The sequence below is a fragment of the Leucoraja erinacea genome, chromosome 2 (genome assembly GCF_028641065.1).
Source record: "Leucoraja erinacea ecotype New England chromosome 2, Leri_hhj_1, whole genome shotgun sequence".
In the NCBI taxonomy this organism is placed as follows: Eukaryota; Metazoa; Chordata; class Chondrichthyes; order Rajiformes; family Rajidae; genus Leucoraja; species Leucoraja erinaceus.
Genome location: NC_073378.1, coordinates 40,590,632 through 40,612,904, shown reverse-complemented (window position 1 = coordinate 40,612,904; position 22,273 = coordinate 40,590,632). Strand labels below are relative to the sequence as shown.

The 22,273-nt window shown below is 38.9% G+C and overlaps 1 protein-coding gene across 10 annotated transcripts in view; it reads left to right on the top strand.

Annotated features, from left to right (window-relative positions):
• adam22 (ADAM metallopeptidase domain 22) overlaps nucleotides 1-22,273 on the top strand; it is a 252,306-nt gene that overhangs the window by 225,819 nt on the left and 4,214 nt on the right. For 3 of the 10 annotated variants that reach the window (XM_055655349.1, XM_055655402.1, XM_055655394.1), the window contains 4 exons: nucleotides 1,843-1,909; nucleotides 6,783-6,869; nucleotides 20,997-21,120; nucleotides 21,313-21,381. In XM_055655349.1, the coding sequence (XP_055511324.1) occupies nucleotides 1,843-1,909; nucleotides 6,783-6,869; nucleotides 20,997-21,120; nucleotides 21,313-21,354 (320 nt within the window). In that variant the 3' untranslated portion in view covers nucleotides 21,355-21,381. Of the gene's footprint in view, nucleotides 1-1,842; nucleotides 1,910-6,782; nucleotides 6,870-7,364; nucleotides 7,392-20,996; nucleotides 21,121-21,312; nucleotides 21,382-22,273 lie in introns of all 10 variants that reach the window. The other 7 variants (XM_055655426.1, XM_055655417.1, XM_055655385.1 and 4 more) reach the window with 4 other exon arrangements.

Below are 22,273 nucleotides of genomic sequence, written 5' to 3'. Positions count from 1 at the left end.
GGGAACTGTGCACAGTTATTCCCAGATCCCTCTGTTCACCTGCATTCTTCAATTCCCTACCATTTGCCATATACGTCCTATTTTGATTTGTCCTGCCAAGATGTAGCACCTCACACTTATCAGCATTAAACTCCATCTGCCATCTTTCAGCCCACTCTTCCAACTATTCTGCCTTGATAGTCCACAACCCAATGACATGAACATTGACTTCTCTAATTGCAGGTAATCTGCTCCCTCACTGCCCCATTCTCTCTCCTCCTCATTTACCCAGGCCCTCTCACGCACACCCTTCTTTCCCACCACACCCCACCTCCTCTCACCCAATATTCATTATCTACTCTATCTGCTCCTCACTCACACACTCCTCCATATTCCTGCCCCCAAATCTTCCCATCTTCTCACCATTTAGACCTATACTCCTCCTCCTTTTCCCTGCGAGATTCCATCATCTGCTATGTAAGGAGCATTTAGAGACCAGTGCACAATTATACTCTGACTGTAAGCATTAGTTTGGCATATTTTATACATAAAATATTTAGCAACAGCCCCTACCAAGCTTCATTATCCTGCATGTATGTACATTTAAATCAGATGCAAGCACATTATTGTTCATAACTGTGTTTCATTTAGGAGTGGCAGGATATTTGATAAGAATTTAGAACGGAGACGAGGAAACACTTTTTCTCACAGACAGTGGTGAGTGTGGAATTCTCTGCCTCAGAGGGCGGTGGAGGCAGGTTCTCTGGATGCTTTCAAGAAAGAGCTAGATAGGGCTCTTAAAAATAGTGGAGTCAGGGGATATGGGGAGAAGGCAGGAACGGGGTACTGATTGGGGATGATCAGCCATGATCTCATTGAATGGCGGTGCTGGCTCAAAGGGCCAAATGACCTACTCCTGCACCCATTGTCTATTGTCTAATTATATGCTAAAAAAATCCATAGTGAAAAGTTGGTCTTGTTTACATTATGATTTTTATTGTTTAATTTACTGCATGTGCTTCATTTAGATTTGTTTTAAATTGCTGATGATATAGTTATTGAGGGGTTTTAATGCAACATCTTTCATGACATCTGGACATCCCAACCCTATTTAAGACAAACACTATATTGGCCAGAACAGTGGGGAAAACCTCCCCAGTTCTTCTTTCAAATCGTAACATGGTAACCTTTACCATTCACTTGTGAAGGCTCATACTGCAATGGTTTAACAGCACATCCAAGTACCTCTGATGTGGAGCACACTCTCAGTGTGCACATTCTCAGCTATGTGGTCATGTCTCAGGGCTTCATCTTGTAACCACAGTGTTGCATCTCAGAGATAGGAGTTCAATTACGGAGCCAAGGTTGGTACACCATGCATGGCTTGATGCCCATGAAGGTTTTCGCGAGTATTGTTGACATACAGAATACGCAGTTGTTGCAAGTGGTTTGGCAATTTCTAAAGCAGCTAGGTAGTTGCAATATGCATTAGACGCTAGGTACAACGGAGGCATTAAAAAATTGTTATTCTTGTCAACCCATTTTTTATAATGTCCACGAATAGTGAGAATCAATATCAGGACTGGAAAGTATTTGCAGTACACTGTCCTGATGAGAATCCTTTGCCATCTGTTGGGCTGCATTATTTATTTGAATGGATGTCTTCAAACTTTAAGGAAAAATGCTGTCAGGTGGACAAATAGAGACATTTATTGCTTTCTGGTGTGATTTTGAAAATATATGTACATTGTTCACCTGCATTTCCTTTTCATGTTTAATAATACTTCATTACTAAATTTTTTAGAATTAGTCAATGATGCAATTCCGTCTGCTTCCAAACTTTTTCCTGATTCTTTTCTTAAGGAAATTTGGGAGGCAACCAAAAGAAGAATAAAGGAAGAAAATTTAGGCCACGTTCCAATTCTACAGAGTGAGTACAAAATATATTTATTTAAAAATTGTGCAAATGCTGTATAAAGGCTAGTGAATTAATCAATCACCTACAGGTAGACTTTGATCATTGAACTACTAATTATTTGCCTTTCCTGTTTTTTCCTGACTGAAAGATAGTCTTAATGTCTGGTATTAATTAACTGCTGTAGAATTAAATTATAAACATTGTGTTGATTCAAATTACAATTCATCTGTTAATTCAACAACACGACACTTTATAAAGTTTGAGGAAAAATATTTTGTCTTGGATAGAATTAATGAAATAGTGTTTACTTCGCTTTACAGAATATTATCCTCATGCAAACTGTAAATGCAATCCCATTAAAAGCTATTTATACTTTCATTTCCCTCCACATATCACAGATAAAATTCTTAAATTTGTACAATCTTTGCATATAATTGTTATTTAGTCAAGAGTTAATCTGGTGATAATTCAAATGATCAGAGTGATTGAAGACTTGTCTTGTGATTAAGAAATACAAAGATTGCCTCAGCTATAATCAAATAATGGTTGAAGGAAAGTTTGCAAAATTATATGAAAACATGTTTTATTTACTTCTTGGCATTCTGACATGGAAGGAGGCTGTTCACCCATTCAGCACCCAGCAGAGAAATCTCATCATCCCCATTCCCCCTCTTCATATTTTTCTGCAGTCCTGAATGTTATATTCTCTCACATCAACTTCCCTCTGATACTTTTGCCAGAACAGCATGGAAGGATAATATACAGTAACCAAAAACCTAATGGCACAATTTTAGGATGCAGAAAGAAACCAGAGCAACAAATGGAACCCCATGCAATCACAGGGAGAACGTGGGAAAAACAAAGTGGCCAAGTATTATCCCGAATTAGGTGATGCAAAATCAAGAATATCATGCTTACCGTAACTATTAAAAGAAAATAAGAACATTGCATTCATATATCTTTCAAGAGCAAAAATACCTGAGAGATTTTAAGGCTTATAAAGTAGTTAGAGTACATCACCCCCTACACTTTAACATCAGCATGCACTATGTCACCAGATACGCTACCAAACGTATTATTTCCACCAGCAAGGAAAAGTGAGTGATCCATCCTGTGAGGTCATTATTCAGGAACACAACAAATTGAAGAATAGATCTGCCTGGGTTCAGTATGAAGGTGATAAATGTATTATTTGCCTCATTAACTAACAATTGAATCCCGACCTATTCTTTCCAACACAGATTTATTGAGTATATCATTTTTCCTAAAGAATTTCAGGGAAACCAAGAGAACCACTTTTAACCATGTTTTAATCAGAGTTAACCTGAACAATTTACTAACCGCACATCATGTTAGCACCGACTCATGAATCTCAATGACCCGTTCCACTGCTTCTTTCATTTTGACCATACATTTTATTAATTGTTAAATAATCATTTTAAAATTGAAAGAAACAAAAGCTCGTAAAAAAAACTTAATAGGATGGAATATATGATCTACTTCAAAATAATATTCATTGTTTCATGTCACAAATCATGTGCTATTGTGTATTTTACCTTGCACTGCTTATTTATGGTGGAAGTTTATAATGATGTGGAATTGGGTGTATTATTAGCATGGCGACGAGCAGCAAGCCAAGCAATAGAAATTTCTAACCAAAATGTGAGTGGAATTTGTTAAGTAATAATTATATGGTGATTTTGATTCTAATTGCATATATATATATTCAAATTGAATGCAAGACGCATGTGGTATAAAATGCAATGTCCTAGAAATTTGATTACATGGAATCTGCTTTTCAGAATCAACAAATGTAATTTATGTTAGGATTGTCAGCATTGTCCAGGATTCATGTCTGAAACTTGCAGCGGACATTAGGCCCAAAGGCCTATTCGGACATTTTGTCAAATTTGGTCCTGTCCAAATTGTCGTTCTTGTTCAAGTTCTATATGTGAGTTCACAGCTATCATTGAACAATCCAGGCGAAGGCGACAGCTGGAGGCTGTGCAGCAGCCTGGGGCTTGCCTGGATCGGGGCTGCTCCGTAAGACCTAGCGTGCGGACCTGACTAGAAATGGTGCCAAATCTGGTGACTCGGAAAATACTTTCACTGTGTTTTGCACATGACAATAAAGAACCATTGAACCGTTGATTTTGTAAATGTATCAGTGAGACTGAACGGTAAATGGAGAGATTTTTACCTTGTTTTAATGTAGAACACAAAGGAGTAGGCATTTCAGCTCTCTATGATTGCCATTCACTCCCCCTCTTTCTTACGAACGACGATTGGAGAAATTATATTGGGGAATAAGGAAATGGGAGAGAAATCAAACAACCACTTTGTCTGGCTTCATGGAAAAACCTCATGTAATGGGTAATAACTACAAATCTAGAGCAAATGAGTAACTGGAAGAAATTGGCATTAATAAAAAGTAATATTGGAGAAATTAGAGAACCCTAATGGGCCTGCCCCACTTGCCCCACCACATGTGGTGACAAACTAATTGCCTGTAGTTGCCTAACAAATTGCCTAAGTGGGCCAGGCCGATAAATCCCCAGGACCTAGTAACCAACATCCCAAGATTTTGACAGAGGTGGCGAGAGATAATGGATGCAATTGTTGACATTTTCCAAACTTTCATAGATTCTAGAATATATCCCACAAGTAGGAAGGCAGCAAATGTAACTTCACTGTGAAGAAGGGAGACAGAAAAGTGGGAATTAGAGATCAGTTTCCCTGACATCAGTTGTGAGGGAAATGCTAGAATTTGTGATTACAGGGAATTCAGAAAACGATAGTTGGATTGGATAATGGCAACATGAATTTGTAAAAGAAAAATAATAATGAAAAATCTAATTGTAAACTATGGATGGGTACGAGGAGTTGGTGGATGGGATGGGATGTTCAGAAAGTCTTTAAGGTGATACACAAGAAGTTATGAACACATTAGAGAACATAGGATTGGGTTTTATACAATGACATGGACTGTGGATTTTTAATATACAGATACAGAGAGTCGGGTTAAACAAAGGATTTTATATTGGGAATATTGCCTGATCTCCCCACCTAGGGAAGGGTATATTTGCAAAGGCAGGAGGAAGGTACAACAGATTTGCTCCTGCCATGCAAAAGATGCAACAGATTTGCTCCTGAGATGAGGATTTTGTCCAGTAAAATAAGGTTAGGTAGACAGAGCCTCTGCTTGCTATGGATTAGAAAAATAAGAGTTGATCTCATTGAAGCACACAAAGTTCTTCCAGGGCTTGTCAAGACAGGAATTATGACTGAGGTGTCTGCTATCAGCAATCAGTGTTTCAAAATAACGGGTTGGCCTTTCGGGACTGAACTGTAGAAAAAAAAACTTCTTCATACAGAGGGCGGTGAATTTTGTACCCAAGAATGGGTGGAGATTTATGCCTTGACTATATTCATGGCTGAGATTGTAAGCATTTCAGGTATTAAAGGAATTGAGGGACTGGGAAGGAAAGTAGCACTGAGGTAAAAGATCAGCTGTGACATTATTGAATGGCAGAGCAGGTACAAGGGATCAAGTAGCCAACTCTTGCTCCTGTTTCTTATGTTCTCTTTAGCTATAAGTCAGGACATACGGAACAAAAACAGGCCCACCATGTCTATGCTGGCTACCAAGTACCCATCAATACTAACCCCATTTACCAGCACTTGATCCATAGCTTCCCATGCCTTGGTGATTCAGATGCTTTTTAAATGTTGTGAGAGTTTGTCTTCAAATTAAGCTATGAACAGCAAATGTTACTCCTGGATCGTTCCCCAATTCAGTCATCATCTACTTTCTGGGCCATTTAAAAATATATATAAACCACCTCTCTGGTACAAGTAAGTCATAGTTTTCTTCAAACCAGTAACTTTAGTTATTTCAGTAAAGTTCAATATTTTCAGTATAACTCTTGACACTATGAGCATTTGCCAGTATCATGTCATTTCCCAGCTAGACAATTTATTGTACACTATTATTACTTATTACTTATTTTCAGTGTGTGATTTAATTCCATGATTAATCTTGAGCAGCCAATAATTTGGTAAACTAATAATCCATTAACCATGCCCAGCACCAGATATTCAGAAGGTGCTATGTATATTTGGCCACTGCAGAGGGATAAGGCACTGCTGGGAGACTGGCAAACATCACTTGCTATATGCCTGGTCTATTTGTATAACTAAAGTATCCAATTGCATCTTGGTCATTAATGTGGACTGTCTTGTATGAAAGAGCCTGACAATGGTGATAGGCAGCCTGCATTGGAAATTATATGATATAAATGTTACACCTATTTGATTCTATGATTATAAATATTTGATTAACTCTGCCAAACTTCCTGTTCTAGAGTACTCTTGTAAGACTGCAACTATTTTTTGCATGGTTTCCCGAGACCATTGGTTTAGTTTATTAAGAGCAGTGTTTGCCAGTGGAAGTAGAGTTCACTCTAATCTGTTTTTATTTCTCCAGTAAAACATGCAAGCTATCCTCTCTGTGATAAATTGTACGCAAGCCCTTTTGCGTATACCTTTTCCACTCATGTATAATGTGCAAAATTCCACTGTTAACCTTTATGTGTAAGGCTGAAATGTTATAATTGGCAACAATGCAGGCCCCATGATTTTTCCCGAGGCAACTGAGCTGTTGTGAAAACTGCACAAGCATTTCTGGATTTTTGGATTTTTGGATAGTTTGGATTTTGTCACTTGAATACTCTGCAGTTTGCTGAGAAGATCGACGGTGATGTATGTGGCACGTTCACTTGCATTTTGGTGAAGAAAGCACTTTGCTAAGCTTTGCTATGACCTCAGATCTCTTTTCTTCTTCTTCTTCTTCCACTTTCTTTGAACCCACCAATGCTTTCTGCAGGTATTTAAATCCATGGTACAAAAGAGAATATAATGTAGCTAAGTGGGTAGAAGATGTGAATAAAAACACTGAAGGACCGTACATTAGGTATTTCTAAAATCATTGTGTTTATCTATTTATTTGTCTATTTAATGATTTATTTATTGCCAGAGCTGTTGCAGCACATTATGACTGGACCTGCTGCCTTGTATTAAATACAAGCTACTGCAGCTGGAAGTGGCCCCTGTTAATTTGCTACCTTTGACTGTCCAGGCTTCATGTGCAATTGCAGCTCCTGTTTGCATCTAGTGCTGAGGTCCCCATCCATAGAAGTACTCTAGTGCATGCTTCCTCTGGCACCACCATTATTAGCTTGTTCTTCCATTTTCCAATAAAGGTACCTCAGTGGGCTAATACATAATTGCCACTGCCTTTATACAAAGTGGCAATGCAGTCCAATCATGCAGCACCATGGTGTCCACATTGTTCTACCCACTGGTCTGATAATGTCATTTTCACTGTACACAATATCCTGTTAAGACAATTACATGTGCAATAAAATTCTGCTCTTACGCTGCAATGATGTGCATAATGTGCCATCAGGCAATGCAACAGGAACATGGGTGAAGGGTGAGTGCAAAACTCTATTTACCAAATGCTAGTGGGTTTACATATTTTCACTAGTTTTTTAAGCACTTTAGCCTTCTAAAGGCGGCAGTGAATTTATGCAAATACCAGCTACCTGCTGAGCTTGTTTTGAATCACTCTACTCTTCAGCTTACTTCTTGTAACTGCATTCAGTTTATTGTTCATAATGATTATTTTAATTAAGGATTTGTATTTCTCCATGTTTGAGCCACAGAATGGTTTTGTTCCTTTTTTTAGTTTTATTGTTAGCCTGTAAGATTGTTGGATTGTGACTCATAGAACAGCATCCCTTGGTCATCATCTTGAATGCTTCTGTGATATGTTGCACACAGCACAGCCAAAATAGGAACACAGAGTTGGAGAAAAAGTTGACTGCAAATTTCACTTGTAGGTTTCTCAGCTCGTATTGAGAGGGGACATGAAATATGTTACTGTACCTAAGTAAACTGTCAAGATTCCCATTGCATCTTATTCTTTAATTCTGTGATAAAGCAATATCACCACCACCACAAGAGATAATCGGTTTAAAAAGCCAGAAAGTAACTGTGCGTCTAAATGAAGAGAAGGACAAGGCATGATCCTCGTTCAAAGTTTTAAGTATTTATACTTTATTCACTCGCAGCAGATTGCTACATTTATCCTGTATTATTAATCAGTAAATTGCTGCAGAAACGACATCTCCTACTGGATTCAACAGTCTACCATGTCAGCTCCTTGTATTCAAACCCTTTCTGCATTTTCCCTTCATTATCTCTTCAAATCCTCTTGTCCAATACCATTCTCAAGGTCTCAAGGACAAGATCAGTTTATTGTCACATGTACCAATTAAGGTACAGAGAAAACTGATTGGCTTTGTGTCACAATTCTCAGTCGCTCTCTACATTCAACATCCCACTCCCCACCCTACTCCATACCACCCCACCTTCAGAAACTCCCTACTTTGCCTGTTCCACATCCGCACCCAAGTCTTTTTTGCCTTTGAATCAGCATTCCTGATCCTCAAACTAGCCGGAAATTAATTTACACTCAGTAAATGTAGTGAGAAATGGTGGGTTCATCAGGTTCAACTAATACGGTCCTTAATTGTACACACTATATTGATGTTATTCTATACCATTGAACACTGCAGCCTTAATTAAAGAGCACTATAGAGGAAGCAATGATAAAGTGCAAACACTGACCTGGTACTGCGGCTCATGATCTTTTACATTGCTTCATCCAGCACAACCCTTTTTTAGATCCATTCAAACACTTGTTTTTTGTAGGCAAATGCTGGCTCATGAAGTGGGTCATTTGCCTTGAATCAGTTGCTATGGTACCAACATTTGGCAAGGAGTGCTCTCTTGAGTAAACAATAAGTAGTTTTTCCATTGTAATGCTAATGTTACAATAGTATACTAGAAGAATCCATTGATAATGCTGCAAACCATTAATTATTTTACAACGACAGGACCACATCCACATCTTTTCAATCCCTTGATACGAATTGGCCTTCTGATGTTTAAATAGACAAATATATCCATGTATACCTATATATGCAAAATTAAAAGGTGGGGCATTGGCAGAGAGAGAAGAAAGAAATGTATATGTTGTCAATTGAGTCTCTTTCAGAATATGTTAAAGTAATTTATATACAATGAAGTGCTTCTAAAATGTAGTGTTTCATGTATGTAGAAAATGGAGCAATCTATTTGAGCATAGCAAAAAGTCTATGATATTTTTATATAATGCTTGGTTGAATTATAAATATTGCCAGGTCCATATTTGATGTCCATATTTTCATACAACACAGAAAAAGGTCTCCAGCATATCAAATACATGCTGGCTCACAGAGCAATCTTGCTCTCCCACATTCATATCAATTCTTCCACCCACCCACACAATGGGTAATTTACAGTGGCCAATTAACCAACCAACCCATGTGTCTTTGATATCTCGGAAGACACTGGAGCAACCAGAGAAAACTTATGTAGTCACAGGGAGAATGTTCAAACTCCACTCAGAGCAATCAAAATCAGGATTGAAGCAGGACTGCTAGTGCCATATAGCAGGAGCTCTACTAGTTGTGCAACTAAGCCATTCCCATAGATAATTCCTTGCTCATAATTTATTTCCATGGGATCTTTGGTCAACCTGAGATGGCAGCCAGGCCACTGCAGTAAATTTCATGCAAACTACTACTGAAGATCCCGTGGATCTATGATGCACCGAACCTCCAAAATTATTTGTGGTGAGCACCAATAATTGGCATAATTTGCTGCCATGTTCAAAACTTAAAAAAAAAAAAGAAAGCAAAGGAATTGAATAGAGAACAATTATTTTAGCTATTTGCAAAGACCCTTCCAGTTCATGTTCAATTTGCATTGCTGCGGAATCTCATTCAAACTAATGATATAAACAAGAAGATCAATTGACAAGTTCAACACAAGGAAATATTGCATGGAATTTGGCACGGAGTCGTTAAGCCTAGAATGGAAAAAGAAAGTTCTAAGCTCAGTATAAATTCCGCTTTTCTACCAAGTGATAGTCAGTACTGTTTCCACATCTTCAATTCAGCTTTAATGAGTCTCAATACAGCAAATTTTTTTCACAACTGGAAACCTGCAAATCACCGTCCATTTTCTCCATGTGCTGTGTGTTAAATATTTAACTGTGTAGATTATGATACAGTGATGCATGTATCGCAACACATTGCTAACTGAGTTTATGGATGATCACTAGCTGTACGTGGAATGGCTGCCGAGTAACTTTGCTTCTGCCTCTTCCATTCATTATAGTGAGACCTGCTGTTGCTTTCTTCAATGTAAAAAATGCAGAGCTGAGAGGACCATCTACATTTAAAAAAAGTTAATTGTGCAGTAATTGGGATGCTGTGCTAACAAATGTTTATTATTTTCAATCTGTGCAAAAGTATTGAACTAAATCATTTTTTTTTCCAATGTCTAAAATTAAAACTAATGTTGGAGATATACTTACCCTTAGCCTACAAATAATTTACAGTAGCATTAGCCGGGTGGAAAATACAATAGACACAAAAAGTTGGAGTAACTCAACGGGTCAGACAGCATTCTGGTGAAAAGGAATAGGTGACGTTTCCTGTTGAGACCCTTCTTCAGACTGAGAACCATATTGTGTATGATGTACACAATAAATACAATGTTGGTTGAAACAACAAACTGCTTGAATGAATTAATTTACAGTAGCCCAATACAACTTACTGGTTCTTCTTCATTTTAACAATAGTGCTACAGTTCGGCTCGGTATGATCTTAAGATCATATAACATTCTCAATGCTACTTTCAAATCAAAATATTACTCGGGAGACTGCAATACACAGTAATAGTAAGATTTTGTTGATGGGTCTCCACAGACAAATGTATTTTATTTACTGTAATGCTACAATTTGCAAATTTATATTAATATTGAAACAACTGATATTGAACCAAGAATGTATTTCAGAGGTTGGGAAATTTTGGTAACAATTGTAGCAGAAATCACAGTCTGTGCCTAACTACTAGTGTTAGTTTCTGGCAAAATGCTCCACCAGAAATTAAGAAACAAGCACAATGGGCTACCTGACCTATTCCTGATCCATTCATTGTATCTATTACTTCAAGTTTTCAACACGTTTCATTATCTCCAGGGTAAAATGGCCTCACCACATCATTATCAGACACAATTAAAATAATTAAAGTTATCACACCAAATTGTGGTTTCCTGTTTGTGGAAATTGCAAATGTCCATTAACTATTTATTGCTGCATTTAAATACATAAATTAAAATCTCATTTGTCCAGAGACAGCCACTACGTACTGTTACTTAGTGACACATGTTCAGTCTGTATAGGTGCACTCTATAACCATATAACCATATAACAATTACAGCACGGAAACAGGCCTTCTAGTCCGTGCCGAACGCATAATCTCCCCTAGTCCCATATACCTTCGCTCAGACCATAACCCTCCATTCCCTTCCCATCCATATAACTATCCAATTTATTTTTAATCCATATAACTATCCAATTTATTTTTAATCCATATAACTATTCAATTTATTTTTAAATAGAACTCTAAATAGAACTCTGTAGGAAGTGGGATTACAACTACAAATGGAGACCATTTTTAATATTTAATTTGCCTCCATTTGTAGATTTTACATTGATTTTGTATTTACATGAACCTTCCAAGAGTGTTTTAAATCAGAGTTGTGCAATGGAAGGAGGATAATAACCTTGCAGAAACAGAGCCATTAGGGAACAGGGCCATATTAGGGAACAGCCATATAGGCCATCTGTTATTTTCTCGTCCAAATACCTATCCTTTTAAATGCAGTGATTGCAATTTCCTCTGGCGGCCCATTCCATTTTTTCTCTGTACAAAGAATTTGCTGCTCTTATCTCTTTAATATTTCAGTAAATTTTCTCCCTCTCCACTTTAACCCTATACTTTCTAGTTTTAGACTCCTTTACCCTAGGAAAAATAAATCTATCTACCTAATTGATATCCCTGAAAATGTTATAAATCTCGATAAGGTCACACCTAATCCTCCCAGCTTCCACTGAGACTGAACCCAACCAGGCCAATCCCTCCTGATAACAACAGCCCTCCATTCCAGGTGATAACCTGGCCAATTTTTATGCGCTCATTCTAATGCTACCACATCCTTCTTACAGTATGGCACCCTGAATGCCATACTCCAAGTTGATATGTATGAGAAAATAGTTCAAATGGTAAAATAACAAATTATAGCTAACATTTAATGAAATAATTCATAATTTTCTTGAATTTACATTTCTGTAATCCTTTATATGTATATTCCATCTAATTATTTCAATGAAAATATTCCCAGCTTCTCTACACATGTATTTACAGTCCCACATATTTGGAATCATTACAGGAAAGCTCTTCAGTCCATTTAATAATCCAGTATCTTTCCTAAAATGTAGTGCAAAACGAGACATTACAATGCCCTCCGTAATGTTTGGGACAAAGACCCATCATTCATTCATTTGCCTCTGTACTCCACAATTTGAGATTTGTAATAGAAAAAAAATCACATGTGGTTAAAGTACACATTGTCAGATTTTATTAAAGGCCATTTTCATACATTTTGGTTTCATCATGTAGAAATTACAGCAGTGTTTATACATAATCCCCCCCCATTTCAGGGCACCATAATGTTTGGGGCACATGGCTTCACAGGTGTTTGTAATTGCTCAGGTTTGTTTACTTGCCTCCTTAATGCATGTATAAGAGAGCTCTCCGCACCCAGTCTTTCCTCCAGTCTTTCCATCAGCTTTGGAAACTTTTATTGCTGTTTATCAACATGAGGACCAAAGTTGTGCCAATGAAAGTCAAATAAGCCATTATGAGACTGAGAAACAAGAATAAAAATGTTAGAGACATCAGCAAAACCTTACGCTTACCAAAATCAACTGTTTGGAACATCATTAAGAAGAAAGAGAGCACTGGTGAGCTTATTAATCACAAAGGGACTGGCAGGCCAAGGACGACCTCGACAGCTGATGACAGAAGAATTCTCTCTATAATAAAAAAAAATCTCCAAACACCTGTCTGACAGTTCAGAAACACTCTTCAGGAGCAAGGTGTCGATTAGTCAATGATCACTGTCCGCAGAAGACTTCATGAACAGTAATGCAGAGGCTACACTGCAAGATGCAAACCACTGGTTAGCTACCACTCTTGATATAAGATTAACTTATATCAGAGTGATGGCAAGAGCAAAGTATGGAGGAGAGAAGGAACTGCCCAAGATCCAAAGCAGATCACCTAATCTGTGAAATGCAGTGGTGGGGGTGTTATGGCCTGGGCATGTATGGCAGCTGAAGGTGCTGGCTCACTTATCTTCATTGATTATACATCTGCTGATGGTAGTAGCATAATAACCATATAACCATATAACAATTACAGCACGGAAACAGGCCATCTCGGCCCTACAGGTCCGTGCCGAACAACTTTTTTTCCCTTAGTCCCACCTGCCTGCACTCATACCATAACCCTCCATTCCCTTCTCATCCATATGCCTATCTAATTTAGTTTTAATTCTGAATGAATTCTGAAGTGTATAGACACGTCCTATCTGTTTAAGTTCAAACAAATGTCTCAAAACTCATTGGCCGACAATTCATTCTACAGTAAGACAATGATCCCAAACATACTGCTAAAGCATTTGAGTTTTTCAAAGCAAAAAAATGGTCAATTCTTGAGTGGCCAAGTCAATCACCTGATCTGAACCCAATTGAGCATGCCTTTTATATGCTGAAGAGAAAACTTAAGGGAACTAGCCCCCAAAACAAGTATCAGCTAAAGATAGCTGCAAGATGGCAGAGAAGACACCCGGCAACTGATGATGTCCATCATCTCTCTAGAGTTTAGGAGATTGAGAGGGGATCTTATAGAAACTTACAAAATTCTTAAGGGGTTGGACAGGCTAGATGCAGGAAGATTGTTTCCGATGTTGGGGAAGTCCAGGACAAGGGGTCACAGCTTAAGGATAAGGGGGAGATCCTTTAAAACCGAGATGAGGAGAACTTTTTTCACACAGAGAGTGGTGAATCTCTGGAACTCTCTCCCACAGAGGGTAGTTGAGGCCAGTTCATTGGCTATATTTAAGAGGGAGTTAGATGTGGCCCTTGTGGCCAAGGGGATCAGAGGGTATGGAGAAAAGGCAGGTACGGGATACTGAGTTGGATGATCAGCCATGATCATATTAAATGGCGGTGCAGGCTCGAAGGGCCGAATGGCCTACTCCTGCACCTAATTTCTATGTTTCTATGTTTCTAATCGCAGACTTCAAGCAGGCATTGCATGCAAAGGATATGCAACAAAATACTAAACATGACTACTTTCATTAACATTTGCTGTGTCCCAAATATTATGGTGCCCTGAAATGGGGGGACTATGTATAAACACTGCTGTGGTTTCTACATGATGAAACTAAAATGTATAAAAATGGCCTTTATTAAAATCTGACAAATGGCCTTTATTAAAATCTGACATTGTACACTTTAACCACATGCGATTGTTTCTTTTATAAATCTCAAATTGTGTACAGAGGCAAATAAATAACGGATGGGTCTTTGTCCCAGAAATTATCAAGGACACTGTATGTTCCAGTTGTAGTCAAAAGAGTGTTTTATAAAGATTGATCATGTTTCCAATATTTGCTTTTATTTTCTTCATTAAATTTCATCTTTGAAGTCATCTTTTATTACTTCTCCAAAATTTATATTATTTGCAAATTTGGAAATTGTGCGTGTACAAAAATCCTAGTCATTAATATATATTCAGATGATTAGTGATCTCAGTTCTAATCGCTGAATAACTCCACTATATTTTCTGCCAGTCATAAAATAACTGTTCATTATTAACTAGTTTTCTATCAATTCTTCCACAGCCTTTCTTCCTCATATTATTCTTATATTACATGGCATTTTATCAAATGGCTTTTGACAATCCACATACTCAAGTCAATCACATTTCCTCATCTCCCCTTTACGCTACCTAAAATTTGTCAAGCATGGTTTGCCTTTAACAAATTTTTATTAGCTTTCTCTAATCAATATGCACTTGTCCAAATGACCACCAATTTAAGTCAGGAATATTTAATTGCCATATGTACCAAAAACAGAACAATTAAATTCTTCCTTGACAATTAAATGTGTATTTGATTATTATATATTAAAAATGTATTACAGGGTCACCATGACAATGCAATAAATGTACTCTGTAGTGCAGCAAAAATACAGTCCATTTTAGAGTAGAAGTGATTTACAACATTGCCACAAAGAGCAGGACACCTGAAGTTTAAGAAGATTTTTAAATTCCGCAAAAGGTGACGGATAGAGAGAAATAGAATGCGCGCAGTTACTAGCAAGTGGCAAGTGACCCCCAGAGCCTGATGGTCTGCATCCCTGGGTACTTAAGGAAATGACTCTAGAAATCGTGGATGCATTGGTGATAATTTTCCAATGTTCTATAGACTCAGGATCAGTTCCTGTGGATTGGAGGGTAGCAAATGTTATCCCACTTTTTAAGAAAGGTGGGAGAGAGAAAACAGGGAATTATAGACCACTTTGCCTGGCATCGGTGGTGGGGAAGATGCTGGAGTCAACTATAAAAGATGAGATAGCCAAACATTTGGATAGTAGTAAGAGGATCGGTCCGAGTCAGCATGGATTTACGAAGGGGAAATCATGCTTGACTAATCTTCTGGAATTTTTTGAAGATGTAACTAGGAAAATGGACAAGGGAGAGCCAGTGGATGTAGTGTACCTGGACTTTCAGAAAGCATTTGGTAAGGTCCCACATAGATTAGTGGGCAAAATTAGGGCACATGGTATTGGGGGTAGAGTGCTGACATGGATAGAGAAGTGGTTGGCAGACAGGAAACAAAGAGTAGGGATTAACGGGTCCCTTTCAGAATGGCAGGCAGTGACTAGTGGGGTAACGCAAGGCTCGGTGCTGGGACCGCAGCTATTTACAATATACATCAATGATTTGGATGAAGGGATTCAAAGTAACATTAGCAAATTTGCAGATGTCACGAAGCTGGGCCACAGTGTGAACTGTGAGGAGGATGCTATGAGAATGCAGGGTGATTTGGACAGGTTGGGGGAGGGGGAAAAGATGCATGGCAGATGTCGTGTAATGCGGATAAATGTGAGGTTATCCACTTTGGTAGCAAAAACAGGAAGGCAGATTATTATCTAAATGACGTCAGGTTTGGAAAAGGGGAAGTACAACGGGATCTGTGTGTGCTTGTACATCAGTCTATGAAAGTAAGCATGCAGGTACAGCAGGTAGTGAAGTAAGCAAATGGCATGTTGGCCTTTATAACAATAGGAGTCGAGTACAAGAACAAAGAGGTCCTTCTGCAGTTGTAAAGGGCCCTAGTGAGACCACCCCTGGAGTATTGTGTGCAGTTTTGGTCCCCTAATTTGAAGAAGGACATTCTTGCTATTGAGGGAGTGCAGCGTAGGTTTACAAGGTTAATTCCCAGGTTGTCCGGACTGTCATACGCTGAGAGAATGGAGCAGCTGGGCTTTTACACTCTGGAGTTTAGAAGGATGAGGGGAGATCTCATTGAAACATATAAGATTGTTAAGGTTTTGGACACGCTAGAGGCAGGAAACATGTTCCCAATGTTGGGGGAGTCCAGAACCAGGGGCCACAGTTTAAGAATAAGGAGTAAGCCATTTAGAACAGAGACGAGGAAACACTTTTTTTCTCACAGAGTGGTGAGTCTGTGGAATTTTCTGCTTCAGAGGGCGGTGGAGGCGGGTTCTCTGAATGCTTTCAAGAGAGAGAGCTAGATAGGGCTCTTAAAAATAGCGGAGTCAGGGGATATGGGGAGAAGGTAGGAACGGGGTACTGATTGGGGATGATCAGCCATGATCATATTGAATGGCGGTGCTGGCTCGAAGGGCCGAATGGCCTACTCCTGTACCTATTGTCTAAAAGGCCAATTGAAAATGCTTCTGTTGGCATGTGAAAGGAGATTAAGTAAACATGGCTTTCTTTGAAAAAGGAGAAAATCTGGAAAATGGTGAAGGGATATATTTGTATCAATCTTTGCTGTCATCTCAATGCAGAAATGAACCAGACGTAACAAGAGAGCAGGGATCAGATGGTGGCATTGGACTCAAAGAAATTAGTATTAGAAGACAAAAGACAAAAGCTCCTGCATTTTCAATAAATTGACAGTGATTCTCGAGCTTTCTGCTTGTAGTTTCCATACCAGAAGCTTAGAATTTTTCTTGCATATAAGCAGTAAAATAACCCCCAAAAGATATATATGTCATGAAATAGACAACAGGCAATAGGTGCAGGAGTATGCCATCCCGCCGTTCGAGCCAGCACCGCCATTCACTGTGATCATGGCTGATCATCCACAATCAGTGCCCTGTTCCTGCCTTCTCCCCATTTCCTGATTCCGCTACCTTTAAGAGCTCTAACTCTCTCTTGAAAGCATCCAGAGAATTGGCCTCCATCGCCTTCTGAGGCAGAGAATTTCACAGACTCACAACTCTCTGTGTGAAAAAGTTTTCCACATCTCCTTTCTAAATGGCTTACCCCTTATTCTTAAATTGTGGCCCCTGGTTCTGGACTCCCCCCAACATTGGGAACATGTTTCCTGCCTCTAGCGTGTCCAAACCGTGAATAATCTTATACGTTTGAATAAGATCGTCTCTCATCCTTCAATAAGATTCCCTCTCATCCTTCTAAAATCCAGAGAATACAAACCCATCTGCACCGTTCTATCAACATATGACAGTCCTGCCATCCTGGGAATTAACCTGGTGGGTTAAAGAGTACTGAAGCAATTATTACGATTAAAACTGGCAAATTTTGCTGGAAGTGAACATATTTTGGAGGATTTTAAAAGATGTGGTACGGAGATAGCAATTGTATCAATCATTAGTGTTCTAGTTTTAAGAATAGACCCAGTGGATTGAAAGACACAAAATGCAAACCTACTATTAAAAAAAGAGGCAGAATGGAAACTGGGAACAGGTGGTTGAAAGTATTGGAATCTGTTCTTGTATCAGGAAACCTAGGAGATCATATTTTTCTGACGATTTATGAAAATGAAATTGCAGTTGAGGTGTTTTTTGAGGCTATCACCAGTATAAGGTAGGAGTGGACACTTTAACATTAAATATTTTAAATCATTCAATAAGGTGCCACATGGAAAATAGTTGTGCCAATTGAGTGCTAATAGTTTTGAGGAGTTAGAGTAGCATAGGTACCAGACAGTAAACAGAGATTAGAATTAAACAGGTAATTCTTTGGCTAACAGGATGAAATTTATAGTGGTGTAAACATTAATATTTGGCCCTTGGCTATTTATCAATGGTTTTGTCGAAGGAACTATGTGTAATGTATCCAGATGCGCTAATGACAGAAAGTTAATGGCTAAATTAAGATGTGCAAAGAGGATGCAAAGCGAAGTAGGAAGATTGAATGGAAAAGACAGAGGCAAGTGGAAGAAATGTTAGCTACGGTAAGTAAGATGGAATACCTGTTCAATGGGTGGAAATTGGTGCCTTGGTTTGTTTATGGAATTTAATCTGAGCAAGTGTGAGGTGCACTTTGGATCAAATGTGAGGGAGATTACACAGTTAATGGCAGGACCCAAACAGAATTTACATACAGAGAGATCTGGGTGACCAAGTCCATAACTCCCATGAAGTAGAAACACAAGTAGATAAAGTGGCAAAGAAGGAGTATGATATGCTTGTCTTCTTTGGTTGAAGCATTGAGTGTGAGAGTCAGGAAGTCCTATTGTAGTTTTTGAAAACTTCTTTGAGGCTGTGTTTGAGTGCAGTTCCAGTCATCTCATTACAGGAAGGATGTGCAGACTTTGAAGATTGCACAGATTTTCCAGAATGCTGCTTGGATTAGAGAATACTAGCTCTAAGGAGAGTTTAGACAAACTTGGAGCATTGAAAGCTGAGGGGAGATCTGATAAAGGTTTGTAAAATTATGAGTGGTATGGATAGGACAGTCAGTATCTCTTTCCCAGAATTAAAATGTTAAATAATAGAGGGCTTAGCTTTAAGGTTGGAGGGAGAAAGTTGAAATGAGATGTGTGGGGCAATTTTTCTCATGCAAAGAATGATACATGCTGGACTGTGCTGCCAAAGAGGGTGATGGAAGCAGATGTTAGTGACGTTTAAGGGACTTTTATGAATATGCAGTGAATGGAGGGATATTCAATGTTCATACAATGAATGAATGAAGGGATGAATGAATGAATTAATAAGTTTATTGGCCAAATATTCACATACAAGGAATTTGCCTTGGTGCTACACCCGCACATGACAACATGGCATACAGTGACAGTTAGGAATGACACATAAAACATTAAATATTAATAATAAAACATTATTGATTACACATAAAATACCAGAGCAAAAATAGGCTACAGATTTTTGGTTATTGAGTAGAGCTACTATTTGTGGAAAAAAGCTGTTTTTATGTCTGGCTGTGGCAGCTTTGACAGTCCAGAGTCGCCTTCCAGAGTTTGTGGCCAGGGTGACAAGGGTCAGAGATAATCTTACACGCTCGCTTCCTGGCCCTTGCAGTGTACAGTTCATCAATGGAGGGAAGGTTCAAACCAATAACTGAAGGTTGCAACCAACTCAGCTGATTGGACGATTTGCTGCAGCCTCCGAATGTCGTTGGTTTGCTTACAACCATTGGGTTGTAAACTATCCAAGGTGCTGTTCCTTCAGTTTGCATGTGGCCTCTCTCTGGCAATTGAGGAGGTTAAGGACAGAAATTGCAGTATGGGAATGGGAAGGAGAGTTAAAATGATCAACAACTGAGAGATTAAAGGTTCTGGGTAAATACAGGTTGCTTCTGTGGTTGTTCAAGATCAATAGCAGGAAAGAAGTCCCCGGTTCCACGGGAGATGTGTATAGAGGCCTAGTCATTTAGTAGACCACATTTTAATACAACATTATTTGCTGAGCAAACAATCTGCTGGGAGAATTTAGCATTAGCAGTGATTGGGAGATTGCAACCTTCACGTGGTCCGCCCTGTTACGACGAATGCAATTAACCTGGTGTGCACAATCAAATAAGATCAAATAGATCAAGTTGTCCTACAACTTTAGGCTGTGCACACCATACGCAAGAAAAAGAAGCATTAGCAGTTTCTTGTGTCTCCAAGTTACCTTGCCATATGGAACTTACATACTAATTCCCTAATTTTTCTCACAGATACGTCCAGATCAAATAATAGTTTTCACCAAGAATTATGCTTCCAAAGCTGCTGCTTTGCAGTTTTGTTTTTAATGTGTTTTTATTTTGCATTGGTTCCATCGTCATGCCTTGCCTGCAGTGGTTGTGTCACTAATGTTTGCTGCTTGCCTGACATACTTTCCAGTTGGCAAAATCTCTTCTTTTAATTTTACAAATAACAGGTTGGCCTTTGCCAGTTGCATGTAAGCACAATGATTTTGTTTCCACCCTTCAAACCTCCACCCCCAAAACACTCTGAATACCTGATATGAATGTAAAATGTCTAGCGATCAGCCTGAACTATGATGTACCAGCCTGGTCTGTAATGATTTAATGTAACATTTCTTCTTTTATTGGTATTCCCTTGCCACAAACCCTAGAGGTAACATTGTCAAGCCTCCGCCAATTGGACCAACTGGCTACTGTCAAGTATATGGAACTGGCCTGACAACTCACCCTTCTTGGGGAATGCATCTTGCCTCCACTTGATAATTTCCTAACCAAAATTAGAAACATAGATGAATAAATCAGTAGCCCAAACTACATCCTTCTGTGACGTCGGACAGCACCAATGCATATGGGTAACACAACGAGTTGTGTCACCGCGTTGTCTTTGGAGTTCACAATTTATTTTAATCGTTGCCCAATGATCACAAAAGCAAGGAGTAAATTAAAAGTGCCCCATTGCAAATTATTCCAGATAATATACTGGATGTTTTTAACTAAACCATACCAGCACTGATACAGATTTAGTGCTCTGGCTGTCAGTTTGTCTGCGATGCCATAGTCTGTGTTGATTTATTATTTTTCTTCCTAGGACATTGTCTCCATCTAAGTCACATTCCTCGTCCAATGGATCAATTGCTTCTAGTAGGAAGTGCCCATACCCAATGCCACCTCTTCCTGACGAGGAAGGAAAGGCAAGTCGACAAAGTGCACGGGTAAGTACATGTGAAGAGATGTAAAAATGCAATTTTATGCATGATTGCCAATATTTTGCATAAATAATCCCAGAAAGAGTAAATATGCTATTTATAATCTGATCAAATAACAAGTATTATTCTTGTACAAAATATTGGTTTATAATTATGTGTTGGAATCTGGGTTTCAATTCTGACCAATTCTATCTGTAGATTCTGCATGTTCTCCCGGTGATTTATGTTGATTGCACCTGAACCTCTGGTATCTCTATAGGCACAAAGGTATGTTAGTTGGTAGTTTGCTTGGTGACAGTGGATTATCCTTAGAATGCGTGAAAGGGGATTATGGATGGAGTTGATCGTCAATAGACAATAGGTGCGGGAGCAGGCCATTTGGCCCTTTGAGCCAGCACCGCCATTCAATGTGATCATGGCTGATCATCCCCAATCAGTACCCCGTTCCTGCCTTCTCCCCATATCCCCTGACTCCGCTATTTTTAACAATTAGCCCTATCTAGCTCTCTCTTGAAAGCATCCAGAGAACCTGCCTCCACCGCCCTGAGGCAGAGAATTCCACAGACTCACCACTCTCTGTGAGAAAAAGTGTTTCCTCGTCTCCGTTCTAAATGGCTTACTCCTTATTCTTAAACTGTGGCCTCTGGTTCTGGACTCCCCCAACATCGGAAACATGTTTCCTGCCTCTAGTGTGTCCAAGTCCTTAACAATCTTATATGTTTCAATGAGATACCCTCTCATCCTTGTAAACTACAGAGTGTACAAGCCCAGCTGCTCCATTCTCTCAGCATATGACAGTCCCACCATCCCGGGAATTAACCTTGTAAACCTACGCTGCACTCCCACAATAGCAAGAATGCCCTTCCTCAAATTAGGGGACCAAAACTGTACACAATACTCCAGGTGTGGTCTCACTAGGGCTCTGTACAACTGCAGAAGGACCTCTTTGCACCTATATTTGATTCCTCTTGTTATAAAGGCCGACATGCCATTCGTTTTCTTCACTGCATGTGCAAATATAGGGAAATGTGAAGGAATAGGATAGGTGGAATAATACATTCCCTGCGTATCCATATGTCTATCAAATAGCATCTTAAATGACACTCGTTTCAGCCACAACCACCTTCCCTGGCAGTGCGTTCCAGGCACTCACCATCAT